The sequence below is a fragment of the Leopardus geoffroyi genome, chromosome A1 (assembly GCF_018350155.1).
Source record: "Leopardus geoffroyi isolate Oge1 chromosome A1, O.geoffroyi_Oge1_pat1.0, whole genome shotgun sequence".
NCBI classification, from domain to species: domain Eukaryota; kingdom Metazoa; phylum Chordata; class Mammalia; order Carnivora; family Felidae; genus Leopardus; species Leopardus geoffroyi.
In genome coordinates, this window is record NC_059326.1 from 117,773,447 (window position 1) to 117,787,477 (window position 14,031).

Below are 14,031 nucleotides of genomic sequence, written 5' to 3' on the forward strand. Positions count from 1 at the left end.
ATATTTAAAAGATACATACTTTCATCTTCACAGAGTTCATAATTTAGTTGCATGATAATGGTTAAGAACGCTGGTTTTACATTCCGGCTTTACCTCTCACTGGCTCTGTGTTCTTGGTTAAGATTTTTAAGTTCTTCAAGCATAATTTCCTCACCTGGAAAACACTGATAATTGTATCTCCTATATGGCAGTTCTGCCTGCTTCCTTTCAGTTCTTCCACTAGGCAAGCTCTCGTTCCCCTCACTGCCTTTGCAAATATACCTGTTACCTGGAAAGCTCTCTGCATGGCTGAATCTTTAGAGTTTGGCCATTCGTGTCACCTCCTCAGAGCGCTCTGGTTTAGAAAAATAGCATGTCTATGTCCACAGATGAGGCTGTCAAAATACTAAAGGACTGAATAAAAATGAGTATGCTATTATTATCATCTACCCTAACTAGGCTTTGTTTGAAATCTAAAGCGTTTTGGAGGATGTTGGGTCAGAAAACTTTTCTGTAACGGGCTAGATGGCACGTAATTTAGGGTTTGCAAGGCAGTACTCAACAAATGGGAGGGGCTGTGTTCCAATAAAACTTAATTGATGGACAATGAAATTTGAATTTCTTATACTTTCTACCGACACTGGACCGGATTTGGCCTCTGCCCCACGGTTGACAGACCCCTGATCTACGAAAATGGCAGACAAGAAGGGAGTTGGAAAAGAACGGAGATTGCACAGCAGGCATCAGGGATCAGACCGCTGCTGTGCCAGACTCTCAACCTCCCCGAGCGCCAATGACTTCTTAAACGGGGCTGTGGCCCCCATGTCGGGGTGTGAGATGAGGGTTAGATGAGAACACACAGGCGAATCTCAGAGCTCACACGAGGTGCTCCTCGGTGAATAATTCCTTTTCAGCGGCTACGCCTCGGACGCTTCAGCCCCCGGGGCGCGGGAGGAGGGGCGGCCCCCACCCCGAGCGGCTGCTCGGCGGGACCAGGGCGGCGGCGTGGGGCGAGGCCCGGCCGGGCCGAGGCGCGCGGCGCGAGTCGGGGGCGGGGCGGCGGCGCCGCCGCGTCGTCGTCGTCCCCGCCTCCTCCCCAGGGGCCGCGTCGGAGCCTCAGCGGCGGCGCTCACAACCCGAGGAGAGCGGCTTGCCTGGAAGCGGCGGCGGCCATCGAGACCCACCCGAGGCGCGACCCTCTCGGCCTCCGCGCTCCCAGGCCGCTGTGCCCGCGTCCCTTGAGCTCGCTTGCTCACCTTTCTTCTTTGCGGCCAGCTGCGCCATGGCGTTGGCGTTGGCGGCGCTGGCGGCGGTGGAGCCGGCCTGCGGCAGCCGGTACCAGCAGGTGAGCGGCGCCGAATCCCTCCCCGGACCCCGGACCCAGGGCCCTGCCCGCCGGCCGCTTCAGGCCTCTCCGGCCCAGCCTGTGGCCGACGCGACGCCGCGGCTTGACAGGCCGCGCCGGGCCTGAGCGGGCCGGGCGCGCCCCGGGCTCGGATTCGAGGCTCTGGCCCATCCCTCGGCGACCTGGGGCGGCACTCGGGCTGTGGAAAATCTCTGCCCCGCAGCGTTTTCCGCAGTTCCCGCAGCGGGCGGGTCCCCGAGGACCCCGAGGGTCGGAGCCCAAGAGCCTCGGGAGGCATCGGCCCGGGGGCATTCAGTGTTCCTTTTTCCACCTTTGGTTTGATGTCATTGGAAAGAAAAGAAAAGGAAAAAAAAAAAAAAAAAAAAAAAGCACCCCTGAGATGGAAAAGGAAACTAGGTGGAGAGAAAAGATTAAAATCGCTGCTACTGCGGCCGATAGCTCCCCGCAGCGAGATGCGATTGCTCAGGGTTTCAGAGCCTAGTCTGTTTATGGAAACCTACCCCCCTCGTCTCTGTTTTAAGACAAAAGTCAAAAATGAGACGAGAGGCAAGTCCACAGTTTGCAGTAGATTTGGAAAAAGGCGATGTTTTTTTAGCTGGGTCCAGCCCCAAAATGTCGAGCTTCGTTGAATGCTGCAGGGCGTGTGCCTGGGTGTGTGTTTTAAAAGCTTGGAAATGACGTTTAAAGAGATTTAATAGCATGGCTGGGGAGGAAATGTATAGGGGATGATTGGAGTATTATCTGGGTCATAATTTATAAATTGAGGCCCTGGGGAAAAGAGCTGATTGTTTTACTCGCCTGTGTATGTAGCTGGGTTCCCCTCGGAAATTCACAGTCTGCAGGGTTTTTAGTGGTATTTAACCTAATACTTCCTATTTGTGGAAATTAAGCCGGGTAGTAACTGGTGTTGATTGGAGCCTCAGATAACTGCTTGCATCTTGTCCTTTCAGATGTTTTTGGTATAATTTGCATACAGATGTCAGTCGTGCTTTTATGAAATTAAATGTCCTATCATTGATGATCTACAGTTTTGTATTTTAGAAATAAGGAGAACCGGTATGATTAAAACATCTAGATTAACCCAGTGCGACCGGTTACCAGTTTGTTTTGCTGTCATCAGCCCTGTGTTGTAATTTCCTCCCTCCTCCAGCCGGACTCCTGAAATGACTGGTTAAGAATTTAGCTTCTTGGTTTCATAAACACGCCCAAACTGGCAGTGCAGTCTAGTCCTTACATCTCTCACTGTCTGGGGTCTGGTACATGCTTTTTTGTATGACCTTGGGCATGGCTCTGGGTTCCTCCCTGTTTAATCAAATACAAGTGACAGTTGTCACTTAACTGTCACCACAGTGTTCAAAAAGCTCATGTACCCCACAGTGTGTTCTAATTCTTTTCATCCTGCTTTGGGTAAGGCAAACAAGCAAAAAGCTGTGGCTTTTCTTTGTACTGCCATCTTCTTGAGCTATTAGGTAATGCTGACATATTGCTGGAATACAAAAATTTTGCTGCTGGAGTATTAAAACTATGTATACATTTCTTGGTGTAGTACTTAATAGCTTTAAATAGGCAGAATTGAAGTATGCCAGGGACAGGCTGTCCTTATTTTATTTTTTAAAAATCATTATTTTGGAGAAATAACTTCCAAAAACAGCATGGAAAAAGAAATAATCTTCCTAGAAAAATTGCAAAATATGAAAGTCAACCTCGTCTAAAAAACCCCACAATGAAACCTATCCCCCATGGGTAACCAGAGTTAGTATTTTGATGTGTATCTTTGTGGACTTATAGATATGTAAATATACACAAATATAAATCAGTATGCATTTGTACAGATAAGGAAAGCTAATATTGATTGAGCATTTACTTTGTGGCAATCACAGGACTAAGTGCTTTACATCCATTATTTCACTAATCCTCATAAAACCCCCATGAGGCAGTGTTTGGTATGATTGTATAGATGACAAAGTCAAGACTCCAAGAGGCTACTTAACTTGCTCAAGGTCACAGCTTCTAAGTAGTGATTACAAGGATAAATACACACTCACCTGCTTAAAACACAGGCTCACGTTCCAAATATAGGCATGTGCGTTAGCAAATATATATGTGCCTATGTATTTTCTTATGTACCCATACGTGTATATGTAGAGGTACATCTTTGCACACATGTACTGTTCTATGGGCCCCTGATTATACTTACACACATTTTGTGCATAGGTGCACATGTGTATGTTTACATACCGACTGTGCCCCTGTGTATCTTGTTCTGAGACACAAGTGCATTCACAGATTTGCATCTATGTGTCTGTTCGCATTTATGTACAGAGGCACACAATACAGGTAATATAAGGTGGGTTAGTATTTTAATGCCTGCAAAGCATGTAATTATGGCTGTGCTATAGTTCAAGTCAGTTGCCTGTTGGTCACTAAGTATGTTCATAATTTTTTTCATTCACTGAAGTTTCTTTTATATACATCATCTGTTTTCCTTAGTATAAATTTTATTTGTGTTTTAACTTTTTTCTTAGTATAAGTTTTTAGAGGTGGAAATGCTTCGTCAGAGAATATACATATTTAAAAGGGTTTTTGCATTATAGAATGTTGGTGAATTGTCCAGGCATCTTGATAGGAGCATGATACTCTGATTGTCACAAAAGGCCGTTCTGACTTCTACTTGATCCGGTTAATCAAATTGAGCTGGTCCTCTAGTAAAATAAGTGCAGTTGAAGACTGTAAAATTCATTACTAAATACAAACACAGTTTTGCCTTTATGGTCTTTTTATCAGTAGGACACCATGTGCATAACTTGAGCTTAGCATCATGATGCACAGAAAGTCTGAGCTCATAGTTTCCCTGTGACTTTATTTTTTTTTCCCCTTTTTGCATTTTGAAACAGATTGTATATCCAAACATTCAGAAGCACTGTTTCAGAGGGTCTAGGTAAGCCTGAGAAACTTGTTATGTGTTGCTCTCTCTGCAGACTTTTATTCCTGTTCATCCATTCTAAGACCTCTTGGCCTCACTAGAATGGATCTTTGCCTGTATCATGAATTTTGCCAGATACTTTCCTAAATGTTTTGAGATCTTTGAATTTGAATCTAATCTCAGGGCGCAACAATGACACTGCCATATAGGCCTAAAAATAGACTGTAGAATGTTTAGCTTTCGACTTCACTCATTGCCTGCTGAAGAAGTTGACTGCTTATAAGCATCACTAATAAGTTTGTATCGTCTGATGACACTGTAGAGCAGCTTTGGGAATGATACCTTTTTGGATAAATTCTTTCAGGATTGCGGAGGAAGGTTTTGAAAGATCACAGAAAGAATTTCATCTCTTCCAAGCCAAACCATATTTAGGCTAAAGTGTTAGATGAAGTCACGATCCTGGAGGAAGGGTGAAAAGTGCCCATGTGGTTTTATTTTTTTATTTTCAAAAGTCACAATTATATCTTGGAATGCCTCTTAGGATGTTATGTCCAGATTTTAAGGTTATTTTGCTGTCTTGGTGGCCTATATGGCCAATGATCAAAGAAAACTTTTCCAAAACTTTTGAGAAGATGGGTAGAGTTGTTTCCACAGTACCTACACCATTTTACATTCCCACCAGCAGTGTGTGAGAGTTCCAATTATTTTTTTGGGGGGTGGCACAGTGTTCCAATTTTTAACATCTTCCTCAATACTTGTTATTTTATTTTTTTGATGAAGCTATCTTAATGGGCATGAAGTTTTATTTTTTGATTTACATTTCCGTAATGATTAGTGATATTGAGGATTTTGTGCTTATTGGCCATTTGTATGCCTTTGGAGAAATGTATATTCCATTTTTGAATTGGGTTGTTTGCTTTTTGTTGAGTTGTAGGAGTAGAGTCATTTCTTAATATTTACATTGTCAACTTTTACCATGAAAATTCCAAACATACTAAAATATGGTGTAATAAATCTAATGTACTCATCAGTCAGCTTCAGCATTGATCAGCAAATGGGTAATATTGTTTCATTTATACTCCCCACCATTATTTTGAAGCAAATCCTAGAATGGATGTCATTACATCCATAAATTTTTTTTTGTAACTCTAAAAGATGTAAGCAGATAGTATCCCATGAGAAATATATCATGAGGGCACTTTTGCAATTTATTATGAATATGGAAACAGGATTTGTGAGTGTCAGGAGCTGTAGATTACAACTATGATTGGTATTTGACTCCCTCTTGGTAAGCAGTGAGTGTTTTTTGTGTAGCAGCGATGATTCTTGCTGATCCATTGTTATTTTCTTGTCTGGTCCTACTGGTAACCACTTCTTAGGGGAGATTTAACCAAGGCAGGTTTAACCAGATTTAACCAGATTTAACCAAGGCAGAACTCCTTGGTTTGGGTAGGGACTAAGGCCCAATTGAGGAAATCCTGGCATCATTTCAACTGATGCCACCGGCTGGTTTGCCCGAACATAACTTCACATTACTTTATGCTAGACACCCATGTATCATGTTACCTGATATAACATTGTATTATGAAATAAATCCTATGAGAGTGACTTTGTATTCTTACTAATTAAAAAAAAAAAAGAAGGCCTGAAGAGGTTCAGGTACCATCTTCTGATTTATTTGTTCTTAGGGCTTTAAAATAATTGCTTTGGTTTCTTAATAATTTATTCTTACATTGTCTTTGAACAAGTACAACTGTTTAGTGGAACCATATACTTGTAGTAGTTGATGGTGCCTGTTTAGATAAAGCAGCTTCTAACGCTTTAATTAGAGATTGATGTTGATAACCAGCCTGATGATCTTATCTTTATTCTCAGATCATTTTTGCCACTATAGGCAATTGCTAAATATCACGTATTAAATTCGTTGAGCTTTACATACTCCAGTTGCTACTGTTTCTAGTAGCTATCTAGATAGAAATGCAGTTATGGGTTGTTGCCTTCATCAAGTGTAGTAATAAAGTGAGTGTTATTAGACATCATGTAGCACATCCTGCTATAAAAATTAGGATGACTCATTTTTTTTTTTTTTGAATAACACAATTTATATTAAAAGTTATAAGTACTGGGTCTAAATACTGATCAATTTCAGAATGTTTCAGGTGAAATATTTTCTTACTGATTAAAGCAATTTCTTTCACAAGTGTGAATATATATATATATATATATATACACACACACATATATATATGTATGTTTTGTGTGTGTGTAGATGTATTTTTTTATACCCCTTAGCAATATTGACAGTTTTTCTTTTAAATTCATATGTTATAGTAATATCAGTTACTAGTTAATGAGCTGCTTGAATAGGATTTGGAGGTTTTCCTGGAAATTGGATGGTTTATGAACAGAAATATAAGAGCTTAGGGAATGGCTTCTGTTTAATAACATTTTTATTTTATTTATTATTCTGTGCTTAAGTGTGTCATTTAAAATTAAACATTTGTTGGGGTGTCTGGGTGGCTCAGTCAGTTAAGTGTCTGACTTCAGCTCAGGTCATGATCTCATGGCTGATGATCTCAAGCCCTGCATCGGATTTTGTGCTAACAGGTCAGAGCCTGGAGCCTGCTTCAGATTCTGTGTCTCCCTGTCTCTCTGCCCCTCCCCTGCTCATGCTGTCTCTTTCTCTCAAAAATAAGCATTAAAGAAAAAAAAATTAAACATTTGTTGTTATACAGTGGTACACAGATACTCTTCGTATACTAGAGCCAGACAGAACACTTGTAAAGGAAAGCTTGATTTCCCTCCCAATCTCTTCTGAGAGGTGTAACTGCCCCTCAAGTTTGTGTGCATTCTTCAGGCTTTACAAATTTTTTTCCCCAGGGCACCTGGGTGGCTCGGTTGGTTAAGCGTCCAACTTTAGCTTAGGTCGAGATCTTAACAGTTTGTGGGTTTGAGCCCTGCATTGGGCTCTGCACAAACAGCTCAGAGACTGGAGCCTGCTTGGGATTCTGTGTCTCCCTGTCTCTCCCTGTCCCTCTCGTGCTTGTGTGTGCTCTCTTTCTCAAAAATAAATAAATATTAAAAAATTTTTTTCCCTTTCCCTTTTCTTTTTTTTTTTAAAGTAGGCTCCATGTGCAACTTGGGGCTTGAACTCATGACCCTGAGATGAAGACCTGAGCTGACATCAAGAGTCAGACACTTAACTGACTGAACCACCCAGATGCCCCTTCCCTTTACTTTTTAAAATAAGTCTTTAGGGGCGCCTGGGTGGCGCAGTCGGTTAAGCGTCCGACTTCAGCCAGGTCACGATCTTGCGGTCTGTGAGTTCGAGCCCCGCGTCGGGCTCTGGGCTGATGGCTCAGAGCCTGGAGCCTGTTTCCAATTCTGTGTCTCCCTCTCTCTCTGCCCCTCCCCTGTTCATGCTCTGTCTCTCTCTGTCCCAAAAATAAATAAACGTTGAAAAAAAATAAAATAAAATAAAATAAGTCTTTAAAGCATTTTTTTAAATAAACTTTAATTTTTGAAACATTTTTGATTTTTCAAAAATATTGAGAAGATAACAGTTTTCATGTACCCCAGAACCAGTTTTCCCTATTAACATCATTTATGAGCATAGTATGTTTATGACATTAACGAGCCAATACGGAAACATTATTATTAATTAAAATCCATTCTTTATTCAGATTTTCATTTTTTAATCTTTTTATGTTCCACAGTACCATACAGGTTACCACTTTACATTTGGTCGTCATGTTACCTAAGGATCCTCTTGGTTGTGATGGTTTCTCAAATTTGCCTTGTTTTTGATGACCTTGACAGTTTTGAAGAGTTTGAATCAGGTGTTTGTAGACTGTCCCTCAAATGATTTTTTTTTTTTTTTTTGCAGTTTTATTGATAATTGACATACATCACTGTATAAGATTAAGGTGTACAGCACGGTGGTTTTATTTATATATATTTTGAAGCAGTTACAATAGGTTTACCTAACGTCCATCTGCTTATGTAGTCAATTGCATTTGTCTAAATCTTTTTCCATGATTAAATTGGGGTTGTGGGTTTTGGTGAGGAAGACCACAGATGTAAAGTGCCATTTCCATCATATCATATCAAGAATGCATACAACCAACATAACATTGTCGATGTTGACCTTGGTCACCTGGCTGACGTGGTGTTTGTCAGATTTCTCTACGGTAAAATTACCCCCCCACTCCCTGCCTTTCATGCTATGCTCTTTGTAAGGAAGTTGCAGTCTATGTACCATATGCACTTAAGGATTGAAGAGTTATGCTCCACCTTGTGGAGGGCAGAGTATTTGCATAAATTATTCAGAATTTTTCTGCGTGCAATATTTATCTCTTTGTATCTATTTATTCATTGATATCAGTGTGGACTCGTTTATTTTATTCCTTGAGTTACAATCTAGTACTATTTTATGCCTTAAATTGTTGCACTTTTGGCCATTGGAACTCTTTCAGTTGGCACTTGTGTCCCTCTGACCTGGCTCCATCTTTTGGTTTTTTTAAGCACTTCCTTGCATTTGGCACCAGGATCATCATGTGTATTTCCTGTGCCACCCTAGAATCAGCCATTTCTCCAGGGAGCCCTGGCTCCTTTAATTGGAGAATGGTGTTAGAAACCAAGATCTGTGCTCTTTGCTACTGGGCCCTTTCGGTTGACAGAGGAGAGAAGTATGTGTGTGTATACCTATCTGTATGCATTTCTATATGTAATCACCTGTATCTATGTTAAGCTAACCAAGTCTAACCCATTACTATGTGGATCACTCTAGCCTCCTGCCCTGGCCCCTCTGTAAATTCCCGTTCAGTAGTGAGAAACCTTGCTCCCACTACCCGCCATCCATTTACTTAATTCTTTAATTCTAACATATGTGTGGAGTGGTGTCACAAATGTTAACCTATTCCTCTGTGGGAAACAGTTTTCTCAGCTAGAGGACAGGGCATATGTACAGTTTCTTTGCTTTTAGGTTTACAGACTACTCATTTCCAAAGTTGCTTAGGTCGTACCTTTCCCCTCATCTTTAGTGGGGTTGTTTCATACATTTATAATAGATTGTTAAGAAAAATGATAGGAGTGATTTCTTTTTTTCCCAAATTTTTGTTAACAATCATGTGGTTTTTATGTTAAATTTTTTATAAGTTTTGTTTTTGTTTTTTATTTTTTGTAATGTTTACCCATTTTTTTGAGAGAGAGAGAGAGAGAGAGACAGAGCACAGGCAGGGGAGGGGCAGAGAAAGAGGGAGACACAGAATTCAAAGCAGGCTCCAGGCTCTGAGCTGTCAGCACAGAGCGCAACACGGGGCTTGAACTCATGAAGCATGAGATCATGACCTAGGCCAAAGTTGGCCACTTAACAGACTGAGCCACCCAGGCACCCCAGTTTTATTTGTTTTTTTTAAGGTTTTATTTTTAAGGACTCTCTCCACCAATGTGGAGCTCGAACTCATAAGCCCGAGATCAAGAGTCACATGCTCCACCAATTGAGCCAGGCGGTGCCCCAGTCATGTTTTGCTTGTAAAAAAATTGCTTTACAAACTAATTTGGAAATAGTTTCAACTTACAAGTTGCGAGAATAGTATAAAATAAATCCGTATATTTATTACTCACATTCATCTTAAGCATTAAGGTCTGATTAACAATGAATACAGTGCTGTAAAAACTGAAAGCACTGTAGGTAAAACCCAAGTCCCTTTAACCTCTACGGTCTTTTTTCTATAGAATTCTCTGCTTATTTTGCTATTTTCTTTGTTACTAAATTGTTCTTAATTTATTTTGTCCTTGTTAAATTTAGATGAAATTTTGTGAACTAGGGAATCGGGAATACAGTGTTAGTATTTTGAAGCTTTCATTTTAGGAGCTTTATGTTGTAGCATCCAAACTCTTCACATACCTCTGCGTTAATAAGCAGGTTTGTTGTTGTTGTTTTTCAGTAATCTTTACATCCAACATGGGGCTCGAACTCATGATCCCGAAGTCAAGAGCTCTACCAACTCAGCCAGCCAGGCACTCCAATAAGCAGTTTTTGAAGCTGGTCATGTAGACTTTATATCTGGAGGGTTCACTTTGGGCACTAAGTAGAGACTGGGTTAGGAGAACATAAAAGAACTTTATTAAAACATCTAATCAGTAATACTCCAGCTTCTATCATGAAGTAAGAGGTTGTGTGACTGTGGGTGAGAATTTTAACTTCTTATTGTAGCCTTATTTTGTATTGTGTAAAATGAAGTAGTTGGACTATTATTATCACTTTGATTCCTTCCAGCTTTATAATTGATTGCTTTTGCATATAGGAGCTGGTGGCTTTGATCCAAAGAGACAGCATTCTACTGATGATTTAGCAAACGTCTTTTGTAATAATTATTAAAATTTTTTTAATGTTTATTTATTTATTTTTGAGAGAGAGAGAGAGGGGGATGGAGGATCTGAAGCAGGCTCTGCACTGAGAGCAGAGAGCCTAATGTGGGGCTCAAACCCACGAAACGTGAGATAACAAACTGAGCCAAAGTTGGACGCTTAAACGACCACGCCACCCAGGCGCCTCATGAATAATTATTTTTAAAAGTGATGTCAGTAAATATAGATGGTGAGTTTATGCTAAAAGATAAAAGAAATTATACATTGTTTAAAAATGTAGAAAATGTTATCTTAATAGTATATTTTAAAACCAGATGGGTCATTGAGTATAGAATACCATTTTGTAATTTTACAGTACTAGTCAAAGCATTCTGTTTGTAAATCTTTCCCTTCTGGTCAGCTTCAAATATTGTATGTCCCAGAAAATAATTAATAATGCTTTTAGAAATCATAACTAAATTTTTTTCAAATAAACTTTGTTTTTTAGAGCAATTTTAAGTTCACAGTAAAATCATCATTTGCTGTCACACAATTTTATTCCTTTGTGATAGAAGCTGGACTATTACTGATTAGATGGTTTTATTTTAAAGCTTTTATTTTATTTATTAAAACAATTTTTTAATGTTTATTTTTGAAAGAGAGAGAGGGAGGGGGAGAGAGAGAGAGAGAGAAGCACAGAGAGAGAGGGAGACACAGAATCTGAAGCATACTACAGGCTCTGAATTGTCAGCACAGAGCCCGCCATGGTGCCTGAACCCATCAATGGCAAGATCATGACCAGAGCCAAAGTCGGATGCTTAACTGACTGAGCCCCTCAGGGGCCCCTAAATAAAGATTTTATTTTTAAGTAATCTCTGTACCTGATGTGGGACATGACCTCATAACCCTGAGATCACGGGTCATGTGCTCCACCAACTGAGCCAGCCAGGCATCCCTGATGAGATGTTTTAATAAAGTCTTTGTAAAAGTGAGAAGCTACTAATTTTAAAAGTTCTAGAGCTTTTTTTTTTTTTTTTTAAAGAAGTTGGCTCTTTGAGTTATAGTATTCTTTTTTTTTTTTAACTTATTTTAATATTTATTTTTGAGAAAGATAGAGTGCACAAGGAGGGGAGGGCAGAGAGAGAGGGAGACACGGAATCCGAAACAGGCTCCAGCTCTGAGCTGTCAGCCAAGAGTCCAACGCGGAGCTCGAACTCACAAACTGTGAGATCATGACCTGAGCTGAAGTCAGACACTTAACCGTCTGAGCCACCCAGGTGCCCCGAGTTATAGTATTCTTATTCACTGCTTTGAGTAGTAGCATTTTCAGAAATTTTGAAATTGTCATGTTACTCTTGAAATAGGATAAGAAGAATGATTTGGGGGTAATCTGTAGCCTTGAGGATCTTACATGTGATTGATGGTTGATACTAGGTTGTTTTCAGCAGTTTTGTCCTTCTGTGACTGAATTGTCACAGATAGAGTATTTTAAGGTGTGGTTAAAATCAGTTCTACTCAGTCATGTATGTAGCAGCATTAATTGTCTTAAGCGTGTTGGCCAAGTTTTATTTCAGGTGGCTGAGTTAAGTGAGGTGATCACACAGTTACTTGATATTGTGAGTTTCACAGCCATCTTGCCACCTTTCAGCTGTGACCAAAATGATCAGCTGAGTAGAAGGGGAGAAAGTTATGGGAGGTGTGAAAGGTAATCGTTGGCTTATTATGTTAGCATCTACTATTATTTGGAAGGTTAAAATATCTTCATGTGTCAGGTTTAATGTAATACAAGTGCCATTTTAAGTTTGACTTCACATTTCAGTGAAAATATTTAAAGTAAGAATCTGTAATTGTGTTGAAAAGGATCTCAACAATTACCAGGCCATACCTTCTAACCCTCATTTTGTATTTCTCTTAGCAGATTACTTTAATTATTATTTAATTGTCCCTGGTTAATGCTGTAGTTACTTCGAGAAATGAACTTTTTTTCCCTTTAAAAAAATGTACACTGGGTTTCAGATACTATAGTGATATTATAAAAGGTTATTTAATGATGAAGAAAAATTCCACCATGCAGTGAATGAAAAGCTTATTCGATTATTTATATTCACCCAAATGGCTAGAAGGATATTTGAAAGATGGGATTATTGTGGTTTTTATTTTCTTCTCTATATTTTTGCCTATTGAGTGACTAAAGAGAACGTATTACGGTATTGGTGTAATACTAATTACTTAAATTCAGAGAATGAGATAGCAGATAAAAGACATCATTTTAAGGTGGAAGAGTAGTACCTAGTACCTGATTCTAGGTAGGAAGCTTCTGAGAAGGTGAAACTTGAGCCTGGCCTTGAAGGATGAGTAAGATGTAGATGGGGGAGACAAGTATTTGGGGGAAGGATGGAGTCTCATGACTTGTTTCCCATGGGGAACATGTTTCAGGTCTAGAGTGCATCACCCTCTGGTTTGGAGGCCTCCTCTTACCTAGCCCCCAGCTTAGTTTAGGTAGTCTGTCCAAAAGGGGGTTTGAGTACTCCCCCCAATAGGTTAGTTTCTCCTGAGCACAGTGAGAATCCCCTTTTGTGACACATTTTGTAATCATGTCTTATGTTTTAAACTTTTTTTTTTTTAGTTTTTATATCAAAGTTATATATAGGCGTATTGGTTAGAGTAAAATAGATCTCATATGCTTATTACTAAAAACAGTAGTCTCCTGTTTAGTTGCCTATGTCTTAACTCTTTTAACTGTTTTGCTATTATCCTTGTAGCTACATAACATTTTATAGTGTGCTACTTCTTGATTTTTCAGTTTTCAGTGTTTAAAAAAAATTTGACTTAACTGCTATGGGAGGTAAGGATTTATCTCTATTTTACCACCCTCCCACAGCTGCATATACTCCTGCTTCCTTTCTTCTCACTTTTCTGATATAGTTGTGTCCATTATGTGGTTAGATCAATATTCAGCATTTACAGTAATTGAAAAAAATAAACACTGTTCAGGGCTGAAATATGTACTGTACTGTGGTTACTTGTCCTTGCCTGAACAGTACTTTATTTTCCCTGAAGTTAGTAATTATTTTGGGTGAAATTGGTGATGGGGATTAAGGAGCATAGTTGCTGGGATGAACACCCCAGGTCATGCATGGAAGTGCCAAATCACTACATTGTACCCCTGAAACTAATATAACACTGTATGTTAACTATACTAGAATTGAAATAAATTTTATAAAGTAATTACTTTTTTGTTTGCTCAATTTCTATGTACATATCAGAAATTGCTAATAGCACTAATTAATCCTCAGACTTTGACCTAATATTCTCCATAGGTTTTTTGTTTTTTTTTTGTTTTCTTTTTCTTTTTCTTTTTTGATATGTTCAAACATATCAGATATTTTATTGCTATTGTTGAGGGTGGGGA

General features: G+C 39.6%; 2 protein-coding genes across 2 annotated transcripts in view; both read left to right on the forward strand.

The window, feature by feature from the left end:
- Positions 1-672: 672 nt before the first annotated feature.
- On the forward strand, positions 673-1,221 carry LOC123579472 (putative uncharacterized protein encoded by MAPKAPK5-AS1). The gene is made up of 2 exons (XM_045443613.1): positions 673-809; positions 894-1,221. The coding sequence occupies exons 1-2, from the start codon at positions 673-675 to the stop codon at positions 1,219-1,221; spliced, it is 465 nt and encodes a 154-aa protein (XP_045299569.1).
- NDFIP1 (Nedd4 family interacting protein 1) overlaps positions 1,021-14,031 on the forward strand; it is a 56,589-nt gene continuing 43,578 nt past the window's right edge. Inside the window, exon 1 of the mRNA XM_045492123.1 lies at positions 1,021-1,324. Within this exon, the coding sequence (XP_045348079.1) occupies positions 1,262-1,324 (63 nt within the window). The 5' untranslated portion in view covers positions 1,021-1,261. The remainder of the gene's footprint in view (positions 1,325-14,031) is intronic.